Raw genomic sequence first — 19,771 nt, forward strand, 5'->3', positions numbered from 1 at the left:
GAGTGAATCAGTAGAAGAGAACGTTATTCTATAGCTTGTATCTGGCACAGAGAAAGGGATTCTTTTTTCTCTGCATCCCCTCTGTTTTTATTCAGAGGTGCATTATGCTCATCAGCGTTGGTTGGTACTGCAGGTGCTAAGCATGATTGAAAAGAAGATTATCTGTGACAGATGAGTCCTAACCTGCCTCATTCTTGGGAAACTGCAAAGATTCTGCTCCTCCAGTTCAGTCGTGACCTGCAGCGTGTGCTCCTGCTCAGTGTTTGCAGAACGTGCAAACAGTTAATGGAGTCTGCTCTGATTATGTCTCTCTGGGTGATGAGGGACCTGCACAAACACATACCGCTAGGAAGTGCTGATGCCCTATAGATTTTCTTTTTTTCCTGCTGATCTTTTAGCTTAACAATTCAGCAGACTGAAGCAATTGTTTTGTGCTGTCCATCCCATGAGAAAGGCAGGGTTGGAGCAGTGGAAAAGCTGAGTGAGGGGCATGATTAAAGACTTGCTAATAATTTGGAAATGTCTGGGTGAGCCATGGGCAGATGAGGGCAGAACAGCTTCACTCCTGCTGCTCTGCTGCCATGACACAAGGATTTTGTAATTTTTTTAATCTACGGCTATTGTAATACTCCTCTAGGTTTTCTCTTTTCACCCCAGTAGTGTTATTGCAAAAATGAGGTGATGAAACCGGGGGAGAAACTAGGGGAGCAGCAGAAGGTAGTGGCATAAAGAAGGCCAGTAAAGTTCCTGAGAGATGAGCAACTTCAGTGCTGTGCCTTATGGGAATGCCCCTGCCTTTTGCGTCCCTCAGGTTTAAGCAATCCCGCCTACGTCACTGTTGTTCCCACTGACTTTTTCCCTCCCCCCCCAACATGACTTTTTTTAATAAGACCTGAGGGATGCCCTGGGTCCAGTTTCCTGCAATTGCAGACGATTACATCTCGGTCATGGGCATAACTAGCATTCTAGAGTCTTTTAATTTGTAAATGTGGACTAAAGATCTGCAATATTGTTCAGGGGCTCTGTGTCACCCTGGAGAAACGAAAAATACACAGGGGTTGGTGTGTTTTGGTTTTGTTAGTTTTTTTTTTTTGATTAAGAAATATATTTGCCTTTTTTATCATCTGCTTTTACTGCAGTGCAATGTGACACTTTTTCTCTGGGACTGGCCTTTAGCATATTGTAGAGTAGGCAGCTGATGGATTTCTAAAGGCTTTGAAAGGAAGAGTATTCAGCTTCCTACCAGGCAAAATAAATAGCTGCATGTAACTTGGGAGTGGGATTTGCTCTCGGAAATACCACTGCTTTAAAGCAAAAATTGTAATGGAAAGTCTTCAGCGCTACAGTACAGATGACTTACTGTAGCGTGTGTGCGCGCAGCTGTGAAGGCAAGGTAGCAGAGTGGTGTTTGTGGGGATTGAATGTGCCTGTGCATACTTGCGGGATAAGGTTGGGGTTGGGTTTTTTTGGTGTTTGGTTTTTTGGGTTGTATTTTTCTTACAGCTCTGCCAGCTACCAGCCCAATGCACAGCCACTTCTGTAGCTTTGGAAAGTCTTCCTCTGCAGCTAGCCTGTGCTGGCTGACCGTATAAGCATGCTGTAAGCTTTTGGTCAGAGAAGCCGGCACGTTCTTTTTGACAGTGCTTATCTGAAGTACGGACATGGCCTCATAATTAAGAAAAAAGCTGGCTGGGAACGATGCCATGAAACTGATCCACAATTAGCAGAGGAGAGATGCAAACCAACTCTGCAAACCCACCTGAGATTCTTCTTAGTCTGGTGCAGCAAAGTCTAGTTGGTTTCTAGTAGTTAAACCACTCTCTCTTGCAGCTTGCTTGCTAATAAAGATTAAGCAGTCAAAGCTACTCTGCTAATCTTTGAATTTTTAATGCACATTACAACACAGTTTACACTCCTACAGTTTGGCATTTGCAGGGCAAAGATGGGCAGAGAACTGCAGTCGGCAATAGATAGGATTTTGTACGGCAAATACCCAGTTGCTCCATAAGCACAAGAAGCTGTGTCTGCAACCCATTCAACACACAGCTCGTCTGCCAGCCCCTTAGTGTGCCTGGCCGCTCCTGCTGACCTGCTGCAGATTGCTTCCCCTTGAGACCCCTATGCGCTTTGCTGCCCTTCACCTCCCTTTCCTTCCAATCAAAATTCCTATCCTTCTAAAAAGCTGTGGTGGTTTAACCAAGAAGAAACGAATGTTTGCCGAACTTCAGTGTCTGTGCTTAGCCTACGGCCAGAATTGCAGCCTACCTAAGAAGGTTACGGAGTAAGCCTTCCCACTCCTAAAATGCTGGAGGTTAATCTGCTCGTAACCAGCATTTCCCCTTCACTGACTCTGCTTCCTCTCCCAATACATGCTGCTGCTGTTTGTTCCCCGAGAGCTGTGTATAAATCCTCGCCTTGAGATAACTGCATTATCTCAATGTCACTCCATCTTTTATACGTAGGAGCACCCAGTGGAAGCTCTAGATTGCTTCTGAAGTTACTGCAAAACAGCTGCTTGTAGCCCCGGGACTGGACATAATTCAGGGGCTCTTAGTGTTTTTCTGAGACAACTCTATTCCCGCAGCATCTCTGGGGAGCAGAATACGTATTTTTAGGAATGCCTCTTAGAGCAAAGGAAGCTAACACAGCAGCCTCAGCGTCGCATTCCTGTGGGCTGTTACCTTAGAGGGGGCTGCAGGGGAGGATGGAAAGTGGGGTTATTTTTAGCAGACTAACTATTAGGTGCAAGTGCTTATGGTTACAAGAATGGGGTTTTGATTCTACGAAGAAAGATAGAGTGCTTCAGTAACATTGCCTGATGCTGTTTTGAAATGGGATTAAATTGGAAGCTGCATTGTAATCATGTTTGAGTTTTACATAACAAATCATTTGAAAGCAGGAACGCTGTTGTTTTAATAACTTTTGCCCTTTCTGTAGCTTCTCCTTTTCTATTTTAACGCTTGAATTGCTTTTGAAAAGACGTTAGCAGTGAACCTGCCAGTTCTTAAGCCTAGTTAACAGCTTTCAATAATGGTACTTAGTCCAACCTGTTTCATGCTAGAGTCATACAGAGAATGCAACCTGCATCCTCCTACTTTTTGCTGCAGAATACATATTTTCTCTGTTGGGGGGGCAGGAGGGGGACAGGATGACACCAAACCTTTTTCTTCCTGCTCTAGGGGACAAAGGTCTTTATTTCTAATGATGGCTATTTATTCCCTGGCATGTTCTGTGCTTGCTTACAGGGTTAGTAACCCAGTTCATTACATATGGTTATTACCCAGAGGTAGCACAAGAGTAACCATGGAATTTAAAACTGTTTCCTTCTGTGGGCCTTAAGTAGGGCGTCTGTTTTGTGATGGCATGGGCAGTTAGTCTTACTGAGCCATTCAAATACTTTGCTGTCCGGATACTCGGATGGAAACTGAGCTCTTCTTTTCTGTGTTGTTGGTGCCTTTCTGCTTTGCAGCTCTCCCAGAAACAATCCTGAGCGTGCTTTTGTGTTTCCTGCCACACTGGCTGTGCTTGGGGAATGGTGACACGACCTCCAGTCACTCAGGATGCAGCAGCAGCCGCCGCTGCTCGAGCTCTCTGTCAGCAGTCTGACCCCTTGGCAGAATCAAAACCACTTGTTGACCCCTGGCTGATCACAAGACTCAGTTCTGATGTTTGACACATGCAGATAGGTTCATTGGGATGAAGTATTCGTTTAAATAAATGTTTACTGCAGCTAAAAATAAATGCATTTTGACACCTATGACTTGCTGCATATCAGAAAGAAAAGTTACAGCCTTGAGATCAGAAGTTATTTACTTACGTCAGTTTAGAATACACTCTTTAAAAGGGAAGAAAGCCATCTCCAGGAAAGGCATGACACTAGGATTTTTTAAAATTATTTTTTCTCAAAAAAAATCCAAACTGTCTCACCTTAATCATCTTTGTCTTGAGCATCTTATTCCGTAGGTTGTGAATCTGCTTTCAAGGCATCTAGGTTCTGAAACAAACAAAAAATAAAACAATGATGTAAATGTGTTCTGGTTTTGATAATACTGGCAATGTGGTTTTTTCCTGTAGGGGGAAAAAAGTATAGGGGGTTGCTAATTTGCGTGCAGTCAGACTGCAAATGTGGCGTGCTGTAAGAACACAAGTGGGAGGGAGAGTTCTTGCTCCTGTTGCCTTGTCAGTCCCTGGTACTGACCTAGAAGAAATGGTGGGCGTGTTACACAGATCCCACAACAACGAACGCGGGGTGCTCTGTAGTTGGAGACAAGCTGCCTTAGCCAAGTGCTCCCCTAGATGGGGGGGGTGCTCAGAGTGGGCACGTGTGGTAAAGGCGCAGCCGTGGCTGGGCCACGCTGAAAGGATTACTCACACCTTTCCCTGTAGCCAAGGCTGGACCAAAATAGTGCTTCGGGCACTGGAGTAGGGTAGAGGTTTTGAGTAACACAGAATAGTTCTTGCTTATCAGGTGAGTTTTATAGCCTTTTTTTATAATGGGGAGACACAGCCCTGCCTCTGTATTTGCTTTTGTTTTGCATTGAGCTCCGTGACCGGGAGTTTTCTGTGAGAACTGGACTCTGTTCCTGATTACTTTTTTTTTTCCCTCCCCCAATTCAGACTACGTAGCCATGTCAGCCAAAGCCATCTCTGAGCAGACGGGGAAGGAGTTCTTGTATAAGTACATCTGCACATCCTCTGCCATCCAGAACCGTTTCAAGTATGCCCGAGTCACCCCAGACACTGACTGGGCGCGGCTCACCCAGGACCACCCTTGGCTTCTGAGCGAGGTAAGGCGAGCGACCTGCCTTCCCGTAGCGGCTGAGCCCCGGACAGACCTGCCCACCCGAGCTGCTCCCTGTCGAGCACGGCATGTCGTGCTGCGGCAGAACTGTGCTCCGGACCTTTCCTGAAGGACCGGTCGCTGCTGCTGCCCTGCAATGTTGATTTGCAACACTGATGAAGAAACAAGCCTTGCTTCAAGGCTGTTGTATCACCTTCTAGGGGACCTGATTATAAAATTCCTTTGAGGACTCTGAAATGCATGAGCAGAGATAATCTGCAAACAAGAAGCTTCTAATAACCACACAAGATAAACGAGGCTAATTCAGACAAAGCAAGAGTCTCTTGAGATGTCAGTCCCTGCTCTCAAACCCTTACTTCCTGAAACCATGGAGTGCTTTCTCCATGGCTAGCTCCTACATGCGGTTAGGGTGCTGCTTAGGCTTCCTGCACAGGAGCAAAATGTCAGGGAGAACTTAATGTTTTGCTTTTTATGTGCAAGATCTTTTATATCTCTTTGTGTTTCATAGCCATGCACTTTCCATAGAGAAAACATCCCCAGAGCTGCTCTTGTTAGTTGTCCAAGCTGGCTGCTTTCCAGTGGTTAATTATATTAAGTCACTGTTTGGTAGAACATGAATGTTTCACAGTCCTTTACTGACTGACTGCTAGAAGCCCTACGCTAAGTAATTAAATGTTCCGTACTCAAGTGCATGAGTGAGTTGCTGGAAGATATCAGTAGTGCTTCTGAAAAGGCTTGCAGAATGCCAGAAGGGAGCAAGGATGCTATCTGTGCTTTACGGCAGAGTCCTGCGATGCTAGAAAGGGCTACAGGTTCCAGCAGAGAGACCATAATCAGTGTTCTGTACTGCAGCGTTACGTTCTGCATCTACACAGCAAGTTGCTGAAGTTCCAGCAGATGTCAGCTGTACAGCAGAAGGGCACCCATTCCTTATTTAAAAAAAAACTATCTGCAAGCTAGAGATAAGTGTGTTACCTAAGAACAGCTTTTTGTAGGTCTCTGATAAAGAGCCACTGTCAGTTGACTAAAATGTGCAGGATCCCTGGCTCTAACCAGCCTCATGTCAGGGTACGTAGTGACAGCAGGAGCTTTCTTTGTAAGCAGCTGACTGTGCCTGATGTGTCTCATAGTTTCTCCTTATGAGCTTCTGCTCCCAGAGAAATATTCATTTCATGATGTATCTTACAAAGACAGTTTGCAAAACTGATGGGATGCTCTGTGTTTTTCAGCATGGGTTTCTTGGTGTGTTGAGATGGGTTGTTTTGGGGTTTTTTTGTGGGGTTTGTTTGGTTTGGGGTTTTGTTGTTTGGGTTTTTTGTGGTTTTTTTGTTTTTTGTTTTTTTTTTTTTCCAAGAAAACAGTACATATACCCCATCCTAACAGCTGCTTTGAAAGAGTTATCAAAGTACATAAAAAAAAGCCAAAAGTCACCAAAGTCTCTAATGTGTACTCACATCTGAGTAGAAATAAGGCAGCTCTTCTCAAAGCACAGCATAAAAACCTGCGAGCATGTTGTGCCTGGAGATGGATTTTTCCAAGAGATTAAAGAAATGCTGCAAGGATATTTGCTGTATAGAATTTATATAAGTTTTTGTTTTGCTATCTGCAGAGAATCACTCGACTAAAATAACTTCCTAATGCTTCTTTCTTTTAATTCCTTTTGCACAATGTCATAGCGTTTAGTGGTGAAGCCAGATCAGCTAATAAAGAGACGTGGGAAGCTTGGACTGGTTGGAATTAACCTCACTCTGGATCAGGTGAAGGTTTGGCTCAAACAGCGTCTGGGCCAAGAAACCACGGTGAGTGCCACCTTAGCAACAGAAACACAGGACTCTGTTCTGTCCTTTCTGCCTACTTGCATGGTAGGAGCTGGTGCGCAGGTATTTCTCCTGCTTACGCTGGTTTAAAATGCATGTTATGCTGATGCCAAAGCGAGTGAGAAACTCCTGCTGAGTGAACTTCCTGCTGGTAAATGAGCATTGATAAATGACACACCTGGCTAGGGAGCACAGCTCGGTGCTCCCTGTTGCCATCCACTGTCCAAGTCTGCTGTGTAGGGCCTGTGTGGTGGGAGCTCAGCAGGAATTAGTACCATTTTGCAAATCCTTCCTGCTTGGGAGTCAGCAGTTGATAGCTCAGATGCTGTGTCTCATTGGCATAGCTGCTCCACTTTAATACCCAAGGCAGATTTAACAAGGCAAGTATAAAAGCAGTCATAAAATTGTCCTCTTATTGTAGCCAGCCAGTGTTCTCTGGCTCATGACTGAGTGTTACTTCAAGTCCTTATTTTAACTCAGTGCTGGCTTGTAATATTTATTCTCCTGGGAATGATGCTGCAATGCTAATGATAAAGAAACGCCTGCCATCCCAGCTGCTGTGTTTCAGGAGCTGGTAGAATTCCGCTGCCTCAAGGAAACGGATGCCTTGGCCCTACTGTGATTGATTTGCTGCTGGCTCCAGCACCAAGCTGTGCAGCCGAGCCAGCGAGGCTTGTCTGAAGGCCATTGTGAAACAGCAGGCAACGGCATCGTCTGTGCCTGCCCATCAGAAGGACCATGGATGTTGAAATCGATTCTTTAGCACAATACAACTGCTGCATCTAAAGGAAGGACTGTGCCAAGGACTTGTGACCGATGGTGTTCGCTCCTGAAGCAGTGTCCTCAGGAGCAGGGGGTACCTCCCTCCCATGGCCTATGCGGGGCTGCCCTTGAGCCCGGAAGCTCGGTTTTGGACAGCAGGAAAGCGCCCACGCAGGACAGTTCCTGGGACCTCCCTGTAGCTGTCTGTCCCTGTAGGAAGAGGCTAAAGAGTGATCCTACTCTTCCATTCTCAGTGATGCCGCTTCCAGGGCAAGTGCTGGGCAGAGGCCTCTGTTCCTGCCACTGCCTGTCTAGCTCAGGATTCCCCTCACCTCTGATATTTTTGAGAGCTCCAAGAAGCGGCTCAAGCCATGGCATTTCACACCACGCTAAGCAGTGCTCTGTAAAGGTGCTGTCTCTGGGACAGGAGATGAAGAGCAGCCATTCTGGTGTAATTCTGATAGCCATCTGCCCTCTTAGGGAAGGGGAAGGTGACTGACTCCTGTAGGCTGTGAAGTTCAGGTATCCCGGAGTGGTGCAGCAGCGTGTCTAGCAGTGACAGTGCTTGATGCTGTGCTGGGGAGGGAGGAGTAGGGCTCCTCAGGAAACACAGTGGAGACGTGCTTCGGAAGAAGTGATTTTAGAGTTGTGTTGATTAATTCTCAAAGCGTGCCTTATGCTGTCATAAATGTCGATACTGGACAAGCATTTATTAGTGTTTGTCTTGTTTTCTGCCTACAGATTGCTAATGCTAAGGGAATCCTAAAGAATTTTCTGATTGAACCCTTCGTCCCTCACAAACAGGTCAGTATACCAAACAAAGCATTAAAATGTGCTTTTAAATCTTTTTTTGGCTTGCATGCAGCTTACCTGGATTGATAGAGTGGAGAAGGCATAAGTTTGGTACTGTGGGCGGTGTCGATGCACGTGGTCAGAGCTGCGTGGAGGCGCAGCATCAGACCGTGCAAAGAGCTGTTAATGATCGTGTTGGCTGCCGTTGCTCTGCTGGGAGGAGGTTACAGATCACCTGAGGGACCAGGTTGGTCAAGGCCGCTCACTGAATCTGGTACTCCTGAGGGTGGATAACAAACTGTTGATGTGAGCTATGCTAATTTGTGCTGGTGAAATATTCAGACTCCGCCACAAGGTTTGCAGGAAGGGTATAATTACCTAAGTTAGAGGTGCTTTCAGTGCACACAAGAAAGGACCCTGGTTTGCACTTCAGTTGTGTAAGATGGGAGCAATTTTCTGCAGAAGTGGAGGTGTTGTCCCTGGCACCTTTCACCAGGATGAAGCACTCTGGGCCCTGCCGTGCTCTCTCCCAGGCCAGCACAGCCTCTGCAACCCCCAGGGGTGTCTGGGCCACTCCAGTGCTGCTTCTCCTTGGAAAGCTCAGCGGTGTGCTCAGTTGCCCCTTCCCTGGCATTGACACGAGAGCCTATTCTTCGATGTCTTCTCTGGGTGTGACTTGCTAATGTTTGTGCCTGTGTCCATGCAGGAGGAAGAGTTCTATGTGTGCATATACGCGGCCCGTGAGGGAGACTATGTACTCTTCTACCACGAAGGGGGTGTGGATGTGGGAGATGTTGATGCCAAAGCTCAGAAGTTGCTTGTGGCGGTGGATGAAAAGCTCAATGAATCCGATGTAAAGAAACATCTCCTGCAGCACGCACCAGCAAATAAAAAGGAGTAAGTAGAGATGCCAGGTTCTGGGTATGGCCAGCCACCCGGAAGCTCCTCTCCTGTATTTCAGTGCAACATCCCTTTGTTCTGTCTCACCCTAAAGCCTGCTCTCATACCCTTCTTGCTGCTCTCAAGAATATGCTGTGCATCCTAAGTCCAAGTTCTTTGACCTTATCCCTCCTGTAAAACTCAAAATAAGCATTTGTAGTGCTTTGAGCCCTCACTTGACAGAAGCATTTCTCAGTCTACTGAAGTCTTGACCTCTGAGATGTTGGAGACATGTTGAATTTTGATTCTTTGTGCCAGCATAGAAGAGTTTCTTTCCTTTAGTAGAAACGGTGATAAGACGTGAATCTGATTGCTAATTCAGAAATGTACTCTCCCTTACCCTGGCCTAGTCTAAAAAGGTATTCTCTTGCTACTCCTATGCTTACTGCAATCTTATCTGTAGATCTCAAAGCCTCTTTTGCATCTCCTTTAATTAGATACCTATAGCTAGTTTTCATGAGTCATGATTTTTCCAAACATAACGCAATCTCTGATGGCATTGTTCACCACTGAAAGGCTGAAGAAGCCTCTCACTAATACAGTTTATTGCAGTCTCTTCCCCATCCCAGCTAACAAATCTTAGTTCTGACAGATGCATATCTGCCAGTGAGAGACAGTGATGCATTTCTGTCTCTCAGTGAGATTAAACAGACTGAACATCTACATGTCAGTTGTGAGCAACTGTGTTCTCAGCAGAGTTTGGTGGACTGTAATTAAGATGAGTCATCAAGGTCTTCCTTTCCTTGAGTCATCACCTAAGCTTCTTGCAGAGAAGATGAATGAGAATGAAAGAAATCGATAGAGAGTAGATTTGCAGATTGCTGCTAATATAAATGAAGCAGAGCAGGCTGTGCTTTATGTTTGGCTGCTCACCACTAATGAACTGGTGTTTAATTTTTTTTACAGCATCTTGGCGAGCTTCATCTGTGGCCTGTTCAACCTTTATGAAGATCTGTATTTCACATACCTTGAGATCAATCCATTAGGTAACAGATACTTTTGGGAGCAGGACTTTCTGTTCTAGAGTACTGAAATGTGTACTTTATCCTTCTGTCTTATCTGGTTCGCAACAACGCTAGGTGGCATATGCAAAAGAAGTACAAAAGTGGCTGTGATGTGTCCTGGAGCTATTAGTTGAATGAATCCAAAATGAGGACTGCTTGTAGGTGTTCTCTGTTATCTAATTTCCTGGTGGAAATGAAAAACTCCCTTGAAAGGGATGTTAGCTCAGAACTGAAGAACATTAAAATTGCTCTGTTGGATCAGAACAAAACAGCGCCTGAGCCAGGGCCTGGTCCATGACCATGGTCACCCCTTAATTCTTAAGGGAACTCTCTGGGTTTAGTAAATACAACTAAATGACCGATGTGGAGGAAGGGGAACAAAGGTGACCCAGCTTTTGTAATGATCTCTGTATGGTATCAAATTTTACGAGTAAATCTGTAATGTATGTCTCTATATAAACCAGAGCTAATTCTGGTATTTTTTTTTAAATGCAGTGGTGACTAATGGTGGTGTCTACATCCTTGATTTGGCTGCAAAGATTGATGCAACTGCCGACTACATCTGCAAAGTGAAGTGGGGAGATGTGGAGTTCCCCCCTCCCTTTGGCAGGGAAGCTTATCCAGAGGCAAGTAACAACCCACTTCTGGCCCAAGTCCCTCTGTTGTGGACCACAAGATTAATTCCTCATTGCTTGTATGTCCGTGGCATTGAGGTTTTCCTCTCTTGTGGGTTTTGCTGCTGTGTTTCAAGTACCTTGGCACTGCTGTCCACGATAAGAGCTTGTGCAAACCTGTATCCAAGATGCTGTAGTACTAGGACTTCTCGTAATCGCACTCTGAACTGCAGCTGCTTTCCATCTTTGCCTGGGTGCTGCTGCAGCTCTTTCCTTTAATTCAGAGTTGACTTTTTTAGATGGAGGCATATATTTAACTTCATTTAGCTATGTGCCAAAGCTCCGCACTTGCAGAGTCTTCCTCGTATCGTTCTTGCCTGCATTGCTGCCCTGTCAGCACCATTATTTTTTGTTGGAGCACTGGTTATTGACAGCCTTGTGGCAGCTGATGCTCGCTCAGTTTCAGCCACTGCCTCTGAGAGGCGAGGAGCAGTTATGTGCAAAATCTGCATGTGAGTATGAATCCAGGGAAAATAACTCCCATCTCTCCAACTTCAAAGTAGACAGTCAAGATGTTAATGCACCTGTTTTCCTGAAAAGTGATGACAGAGAAGAGGCCTGCAGACAAACTTTTTGTTTTGAAGTTAGAAATGCCTGCTCCCTCTGAGAATCCCCTGGGTTTGTGCTACTGGTTGAGTAAACAGTGCTTCATACGTAGCCTCCCAGCAGCTTCAAAAACTGTTGGAAGCAGAGCTCTCTCCTTAATGGTTCTGTTACTTATTTCAGGTGACTCTTCTGCTGTCTCCAAAAGGATTTCTGTCCTGACTTTTTCATTTTAATAATTATAATTATGCTTCAGTTGGGGAAGGTTTTTGTAACGTGGCCAGGAAATCCATTTAGCTATTTCTCTCCATGTAGCTTGCTGGATGCCAACACTTAACTCAATTTGCTCTTAAAAGGATTAGTTCAGTTTTTGTCTCTCTGAATCATCCCTCAGCAAGTCACTGTGAAGGTTATTATGGCAGTGCCTTTGCTGAGAATTTTAATGAACTCCCAGTGAAGTGCTTCACAACGGCAAGCACGCTGTGATACAGGAACACCATGGTGAGCCAAATTACAGCGCTCTCGGTGATTACATTCTTGGCTGCAGCACAGCCAGCGAGCGTGTAGCCATGGGTGTGTTGATTTTAAATTTCCTCTGGTCTCGGTCTGCAGACAAGGTCAGAACAAGACTTTTCAGTTCAGAGGCATTTGATTCTGTGACTGTCATATGCGGAACCATGAAACCTGGGAGCTTCCCAGGGCTGGCGGAGCGGTGGAGGAAGAGGCCACCGTTCGTGGCAAGGCCGGTGTAGTACAGCTCGGTGAAACACACCGACAGGCCGCTGTATTTCCAGTTTCTCATGTGCAAACAGGAAGAATCTGCTTCTGGATCTGCACTCTACAAATGAAGTAATATCAAATTTATATATAGCAATCACTTGTGACTTCACCTGGGACAAGTAAGAGACAAGCCAGCAGGCCTTATAAAGACAACATATTCTTTGGAGGGTATGATTTTTTTTTTCCCCCCAAGAAAGAATCAAAATTTGAGCGTATGCTCAGATTGATCCCCTCTGAATCCATTACACAGAGAATGGTGTGAGCTGTCTATATCCAGTCCAATTTCAGAGTTCTGTCCTGGAGAACACCTGACACGAATCAGTCCTGGCCCCTGAGAGATGAAGCTGGGACTCTGTCCCTTACAAAAATGGTGTTTGTAGTTCCCCTTTCCCCTCAGCTGTGGCTGACAGGAGATGTGGGAGCTCTGCAAGTCCAGACAGGCCCAGCACTATGAACCCTCTGGTTTGGAAAAGGAGGATGCAGAAGGAAGTTTAAATTGTGTGCTGCTGTTTGCAGGAAGCCTACATTGCTGATCTGGATGCGAAGAGCGGAGCCAGCTTGAAACTTACTATTCTCAACCCCAAAGGCAGGATCTGGACGATGGTGGCTGGTGGTGGTGCCTCTGTGGTTTACAGGTAACAAGGAAAAGGTTTCCAGGGGCAAGGGGGATTTACAGTCCTGGAAGAAAATAATGGATACAGCCTCTGGAAAGGAGGCTCTTCTAAAGCAATCTTCCCCATGCTGTGACTGCTTGGGACCTCTTCAGAATGACGATGCTATGCAGATTTCTTACCAAGATGTGGAACGTAGTGTCCCTTAGAGAAAATTTAATTCTGGGAGGTTGAGATATGGTTTCTTTTTGACTTGGAAACAAGGTGGCTGAAAGCTGTTTATGGTAATACTGTTGCTGTGGTAGTCACTGAGTTCCCATCATATCTATGAGAAGTATAACAAGATTAATCACGACTGGCACCAAGAGGAGAGCAGCTTTGTTTTCAGCAGACAGCATAATCTCTCTGTTACAAGTCCCACTTTCCCAGGAATTTGGAATGCTTTATTAAGACCTTTATAGTGACTTAAATGATAACTAATCTCTTAACTTTTTTCTTTTCTTTAACAGTGACACCATCTGTGACCTGGGGGGTGTGAATGAACTGGCTAACTACGGGGAATACTCAGGAGCCCCAAGTGAGCAACAGACCTATGACTATGCTAAGACTATTCTCTCCCTCATGACACGAGAGAAGCATCCTGAAGGTAAGGGAGTTGCTGCAATTTCAAAGATGCTCAGCTGTGGAGCTGCATGTGGGGGAAAAACTGAACAAATCAGGGCTGTTACTATGCTTAGACCTCCCTGGCAGAGCTTTTAATGTACTGCTGGCTTCTGAGTAAAATAGTGATGGATTTCTGTCAACGCTTGCTTCAGAGGCAGGACTTGTGTTTTTCCATGTAGCAAAGAGAAAATGTGGCTCAAGAGATTCTTCTCAGAAAAATACCTGCTTGATACAAAGCTCTTATCTTCCAGGCTCTGCTAAACACAACTTACTGCAAGCTACTAGCTAGTCTGAGCTGCAGCATTGTTTCACTTTGTCCTAAACTGCTTCATGATCTTACAGTACACTGAGTTCTTAAAACAGTTTTATTTATGCGTGTTTCTTCCTTCAGGTAAAATCCTGATCATTGGAGGCAGCATTGCTAACTTCACCAATGTAGCAGCCACTTTTAAAGTAAGTGACTGTTCAGAAGTATCAGCAAATGCCCAGTCACCAACCCCAAGCCACTCTCCCCAGTTCAGCGTTGTGCTGAGGCTGGCAGTGCATCTCCTCCAGGACTTCCTGAGGTGATGGGACAGGGTAAACATCGGGCTGCCAGTTCACCTGTCCTGTACGTTTCTTTTAGGGCATTGTGAGAGCGATTAAGGATTACCAAGGCCCTCTGAAGGAGCATGAGGTGAGGATCTTTGTACGAAGAGGAGGCCCAAACTACCAGGAAGGATTACGTGTCATGGGAGAAGTTGGTAAGGACCAACCATTTCCTTAAGTTTTGTTCTTGCATCTTGTTTCTTCCACCTGCTTTCTGCTGAGCCTTTTCAAGGTTAAATGCTTCACTTCGGCAGAAGTTCATCTTGTTCCTTTTTTCCCCCCAAGGATGACTGTTCTTGTTTGCGTACACAGGGAAGACCACCGGGATCCCCATCCATGTCTTTGGCACGGAGACACACATGACTGCGATCGTGGGCATGGCGCTCGGCCATCGGCCTATCCCCAACCAACCGCCTGCTGCAGCCCACACGGCCAACTTCCTCCTCAACGCCAGCGGCAGCCCTTCGGTGAGTTCCTTCCCCTCCGTGAAAGGGAACGCTTGTGAGGAGCCTCCTGAAGGCAGTGTCCTGTCTGAACAGGCTGGAAACAGCTCTTGGCCACCACTGTATTTGTACAAACCTCTAGGAAAACTAAAGTGACTCTGCCTGCATGGTTTCTCAGGAGGGACCCTCGCTCGTGCAGGAAATGTGACCCCTCAAAACCAACAACATGACTCATGCATCTACAGGGAGCTTGGACATTTAGGAGTTTTCCCTCACTTGACTGAAATGGCCCTATCTCAAAATTAACTTTCTTTGCTTCTCTTTGTAGACTAGCATAGCCAAAGTGACCATCTCGTCCTACATGTGCTGGGCTTTATCTGGTGCGCTGCCCCTTACTGACTTGGCTTCTGAATCTTTCAGACTCCAGCACCGAGCAGAACGGCTTCCTTCTCAGAGTCCAAAACAGATGATATTGCTCCAGCCAAGAAGGCAAAACCAACAGCACCTCTTGGTAAGTCCATCATTGGAAATGATTGCTAGCAGTTCTCTTCTGCTCCAAAAGACAGAATGTGGACTAGACTAATGCTTTTCTTCTGGATATAAAGGGAATCAATGTTGTGGTACCTGTCTGTCTTTGGTTTGAATTCAGTTAAGTGCTTTTTAGGATGTTGGCACTTGTGCTATTAGCTCATACACAAGGTGTGTCAGAGTTGCCTTGATGTGGGATGTTCCTTTGAAGAGAACAGCACAGTTTGAGAACTCCAGCTTTCCCATGTCCCTGTATGTGAGGCTAGTGGACAACAGGTTAGAGTATCTGAGCTGTGGTTGCTGAACTGAAGCCTGCTTTCCAGTTAAGTGCCTGGGGGTGCTCCCATGGGATGCTGCCAGAATGGCGTAGGTATTCAGAAAGTCCTTCTTGGTATATGCCACAGCTTTCTGGATGAAGACTCTACAGTCAGTTCAGTAGGAGTTGTGACATGCTCCTCACACGTTTAGGGTCAGTGGTTACTGTGCAGTGTGCTGTGTGGTATAGTGGGTTTTTTTGGCTTGCTTTTTAGTTTTGGTTTTTTGCGTTTTCTTACTGAAGACTGTAGGAAGCTTCTTTAGCATGGTGATATGCAAGAGCTTTGGCAGCCTTTTGCTTGTGTTTATTGGAAGCCTTATTTGTTAAGAGCATGTTGTATGGGGATAAAACAACTGCAGAACTGGGCAGAGACAGGATGTGGTAATGTCCTGGTCCTCCTCCCTTGAATGTGAGGAGATACTGGCCTCGTTCACAACAGTGTGACAGGATGACAGCAAGATTCAGATCCAGTTCCGGTGAAATGCATCACAAAATCCACTATTGCTCTCTCAGTCGTTGCTCATGCAAAATTCCGTGCACAGTGCTTCAAAAAGAAATCGGAAACACACGTGCCACGGAGCTTGCAAGGAACTGCCACCTGAACCTGAAATGTGTTTGTGCTGGGATAAGCAAAAAGTTTCTAGATGGCAAAGTGCAAAATTTGATGTCCAGGTATTTGGAGAGGAAGTACAGTGGAGCGTGCTCCAGTCTGCTTGATTTTTAACAAAACCAAACCACAAAAGGCCTGTGTGCTGTGGGGAGGAGGGAAGCTGCAGCACCCCGCCACAGGTGCCCTGCTGTTGGGATGACAGCAGCCAGCTCTGTCATCTTGTTGCATGAGTGATTCTCTCTTTAACAGATTCAATCCCAGCTTCAAGACCTGGTTCAGGTAGGACACGTGTGACTAGCTGAATGTGCCTGGCCTTGCTGGCAGCTGACTTTTTTAGTTCTTGGTTTTGTTGCTGTTTTTTTCTCTCCAGAAGTTTGCAGTGTTGTCTGGCCCTTCCCTTCCCTCCTGTCCAGCATTTTTAGCTATCACCATATGAACTTTTCATCTGTTTTTCCAAGTGCAGATCACATACTGCTTTGCACAAAACCTTACTGTTTCTGGGGGAGAGAGGGACAGGTCTCAAACAAACTTTAATTTTTCTTCCCTTCCCCCACAATCATTAGAGAAAAACAGACCTAGGCATATTGTGAAAAGCTCTGTTCTCTTTGCTCTCAAAATGAGGGAATTATTAACCATGCCTATTAACTGGCATTTTGTTTCAAAGGGAAACAAAATAGTGCAGGTGTCGTGCTTATGAGCCTTGAAGGGCACAGAGAAGTCACTGAAGGAACTAAATGTTCTTGTTGCCTTATCAGTTCAGCAAGCCATTAAAGCTTGTGCTCAGTGAAGTTATGGGGACTTTAAGCACTCCTTGAGCTCTGTGCTGGATGAGAAAAAAATGCTGAATCAGGGTCAAAGTAGAGCTTCAAGCCATCTCCCATATCATAAGAGAGACAGCAGATGGGGAACTCTCAGACAAACAGCATCACTCTTCTGGGCCTGAATTTTCCCGTACCTATGAATACTAATCTCACCTCCTTGCAGGCACCTGCAAGATAAACGCAGTTTTTCAGAATAGGCAGTTTCCTAGTAAGAAGTCATGTGGCAGCACATCTAAACTGTGAACATGTAGGGCTGAAGAACAGTGACTGATTTCTTGTTAAAGCCTGAAGAACAATATCCTCTTTAATCCCTAATGCTGCTTACCTTTGATTCAAAGCCAAAAAGAAATTAGTGGTAGACTGAGTTGGCATTAGCAGCTGGATCAGCTCTGAGTTCTTGTGAGTTTTAAAATGAACTCTGCCTGGAGTCAAAGGGAGGAACTTGATGTTTTGCTGTGACAAGTGGTGTAAATATACTTTAGGCCAACAGTCCATCCTCACTTGCTGAACTGCTGCCTTTCCTGTGACTCTGTCCTCTGAAGCCATGTTTTGGGCCATATATAAGTTCTTGGAGCCATCAGGTTTGTGTTGGATTCTGATCATAAAAAAAACAAACATGAAAACAAAAGCTGAGTATGTAGAGCTCCTTTGCTTCCTTGGTCCCCTCCATTTCCTGCTTTTCTTTTTATTTCCTATCATCCTACTGTGGTGCCCTGACAAACGGAGGAGGCAAACCTCCCGTGGGTCTCCCAGACTGTAGGCCATACCCAAACAAGTAAAACTCAAAGTTCCCTTCCTCTTCAGCTTTGCAGAATAGAACCGTCTGGGAGGAACATGAGTGGCCCATGTGAGAAGAGGAAGAGGCAGTTTTCACTTATCTCTCCTCTCCTACACCAGCTCCCTGCCTGTGATTCAGCACTTGCCCATTTTGTGAAACCCAAAACCTGGCTGTTGTTCAGAATCCCGGGAAGGGGGATGCTGCTTCACCTACGGTTTCTTCCTTAGTTTGGACAGTGTGGCCACTACATCCTGCAGTTCACCTGTTGGGTTCAGTCTGGAGGGAGGGGGAATATGCTTGTCTGGGAGACTTTCAGCAGACATTTGGCACAGTTGCAGCTTTTTGTCTTGCACAGATGTACATTTTGAATGTGTTCTGTTTTGGGGTTCCCCCCCCCTCTGAGCAGGTAAAGCTACAACCCTGTTCAGCCGTCACACCAAAGCTATCATCTGGGGGATGCAGACGCGGGCTGTGCAAGGAATGCTGGACTTTGATTATATTTGCTCCCGGGATGAACCTTCAGTAGCTGCTATGGTCTATCCATTCACGTAAGTAGCGTGTGTTGGCTGCATTATTTTTCTGACTGCTTCCCTCAGATTCTTCTATCAGCTTCCTCCTCTTCCAGTCTCTGCTGTTCTTTAGTGTAGCTCTGCCCTAGTCTACATCTCTGCTTTCACACCTTCTCCTGTGCTCCCTTCCACCATCAGGCTGGCTTTGCAGACTGCTTCCTTTCTGCCTCAACCATTGATTTCAGGCTGCTCTGTTGAAACAGCTTAATGTTAGCCACGTAATTTAAGTCCCACTTCATGTTCTTTCAGAGGGTGTCCAAATAATGATCCTTCACTCAGCAAGTAAGGAAGGCGTGGCTAGTTGGGCTTTCTTTAACAGCCCACTGGCTTAGCAGAGGCAGTAAGGTTACGTAAGGTTTCTTCCACTCACCCACCGTTTGCTGCGTGCTTGTCTAAGACATCCTGATTTGTGCCTGCAGCAGCTGGAATTTTCCCCTCCAAATATTAGCCAGAATCTAAAGCAGCCTGTCTGTCACGTACCCAAACAAAATTAAAAAAAAAAAAAAAAATCCTGTTTCTCCTTGTTCCTGTAGCGGCAATAGTTTCTTACCAGGCAGCGTGTGTGTGTATCTTTCAGTGGGCTGGAGAGTTCTCTTGTGGTATTCGCCCTCTTTTACTTTATCCCCACAGCTAACGGGGGTGAGGGAGGCTATTGGGTGTTCAAGGTGCCCTCAGGAGGAACCTCCATAGCACAGCTGTGCACAAGCTGTTTTGTTATCGTACCTTATGAGTGGCGGGGGGTCTCCCTGTCAAACAGGGCAAGTAGCGAGAAGGAAAGGAGTGGCTGTCTGGCCTGCTGCTGAGGCAGTGAGCTGGGAGCACATACAAAGGTAGGAGGTTTGTTTCACTTCTGTGATATTTACAGACATCCAGGATAGCTGATGTCTAATCAACCTCTGTCCTGCAGAGGACTTTGCCTCTTGACAGTTAAATACCTTGTGCTGTTAGTCTGCAGCTCTGATGATAATTGCAGCTCTGTAATATCTTCTCAGCAAGGACAAACCTCAGGGTGCTAAAACTGAGTGCAGGCATAGTCACATTTATAGATGAGTGGCAACCCCTTGCAGTGCCGCAGTTGTTTAATGAAGAAAAAGCAGTAGAGATTAAAAGTTTAAGGTTACCTACAATTATCTGATTCTGCTTGACTTTTTGGAGGAAGCCAGGCTGGCAAAACCTGGAATGTTCTGTTACAAAGGTACCTGTATGGGAACGCAGCCAGTATCTCCAGACTCTTAAACAATTGAACAGTACAGATTTCAGTGAAGTTCCAGTAGCAGCACCTACTGTACATAAAAGAGAACACCTACAGTGAAACTTTCCTTCAGCATGTGTGGGGCAGGGTAGGTAGAGTCTCACTGTAGCAGAATTGGAAAGTTGACAGGCCTCTACATTGCTGCCCTGGCTGTTCATGGTTTCCTGTTGCCCCAGCCCAGTATTTGTTCCAGCCCAGTAATGCAGCTTTGCATGCATCTCATTCATTACTCTTTCTGTGCCTCATTCTGTCTTCCAGCTTGGAGTAGAATTGAGGCTCTGGTAACTTCACTGTGGGAGAGCTTATTCATCTTGCTGGATGCCTCTGTCCCCATTAGCCCGTCTCCTTCCATATGCTGCTCTGTTCTATACTGTGAAGAACCTTCTGCTGTTAGTATGGTCCCTCCCCATGTACGCTTACTTGCTAGTGAGTCTCACAGTCAGTCTTGGTGTCTGAGAATTGGGGTTTGTAAACTCCTCT

The 19,771-nt window shown here is 45.8% G+C and overlaps 1 protein-coding gene across 3 annotated transcripts in view; it reads left to right on the plus strand.

The window, feature by feature from the left end:
- ACLY (ATP citrate lyase) overlaps positions 1 to 19,771 on the plus strand; it is a 30,243-nt gene that overhangs the window by 3,287 nt on the left and 7,185 nt on the right. For 2 of the 3 annotated variants that reach the window (XM_064473314.1, XM_064473315.1), the window contains exons 2-15: positions 4,618 to 4,787; positions 6,478 to 6,600; positions 8,122 to 8,184; positions 8,879 to 9,069; positions 10,018 to 10,097; positions 10,611 to 10,745; positions 12,633 to 12,747; positions 13,233 to 13,369; positions 13,778 to 13,839; positions 14,012 to 14,129; positions 14,287 to 14,441; positions 14,838 to 14,928; positions 16,121 to 16,150; positions 17,877 to 18,018. In XM_064473314.1, coding sequence (XP_064329384.1) covers positions 4,629 to 4,787; positions 6,478 to 6,600; positions 8,122 to 8,184; positions 8,879 to 9,069; positions 10,018 to 10,097; positions 10,611 to 10,745; positions 12,633 to 12,747; positions 13,233 to 13,369; positions 13,778 to 13,839; positions 14,012 to 14,129; positions 14,287 to 14,441; positions 14,838 to 14,928; positions 16,121 to 16,150; positions 17,877 to 18,018 — 1,601 coding nt within the window. In that variant the 5' untranslated portion in view covers positions 4,618 to 4,628. The remainder of the gene's footprint in view (positions 1 to 4,617; positions 4,788 to 6,477; positions 6,601 to 8,121; positions 8,185 to 8,878; positions 9,070 to 10,017; positions 10,098 to 10,610; positions 10,746 to 12,632; positions 12,748 to 13,232; positions 13,370 to 13,777; positions 13,840 to 14,011; positions 14,130 to 14,286; positions 14,442 to 14,837; positions 14,929 to 16,120; positions 16,151 to 17,876; positions 18,019 to 19,771) is intronic. The other variant, XM_064473316.1, reaches the window with a different exon arrangement.

Source organism: Phalacrocorax carbo, chromosome 25 (genome assembly GCF_963921805.1).
Source record: "Phalacrocorax carbo chromosome 25, bPhaCar2.1, whole genome shotgun sequence".
NCBI lineage: Eukaryota > Metazoa > Chordata > Aves > Suliformes > Phalacrocoracidae > Phalacrocorax > Phalacrocorax carbo.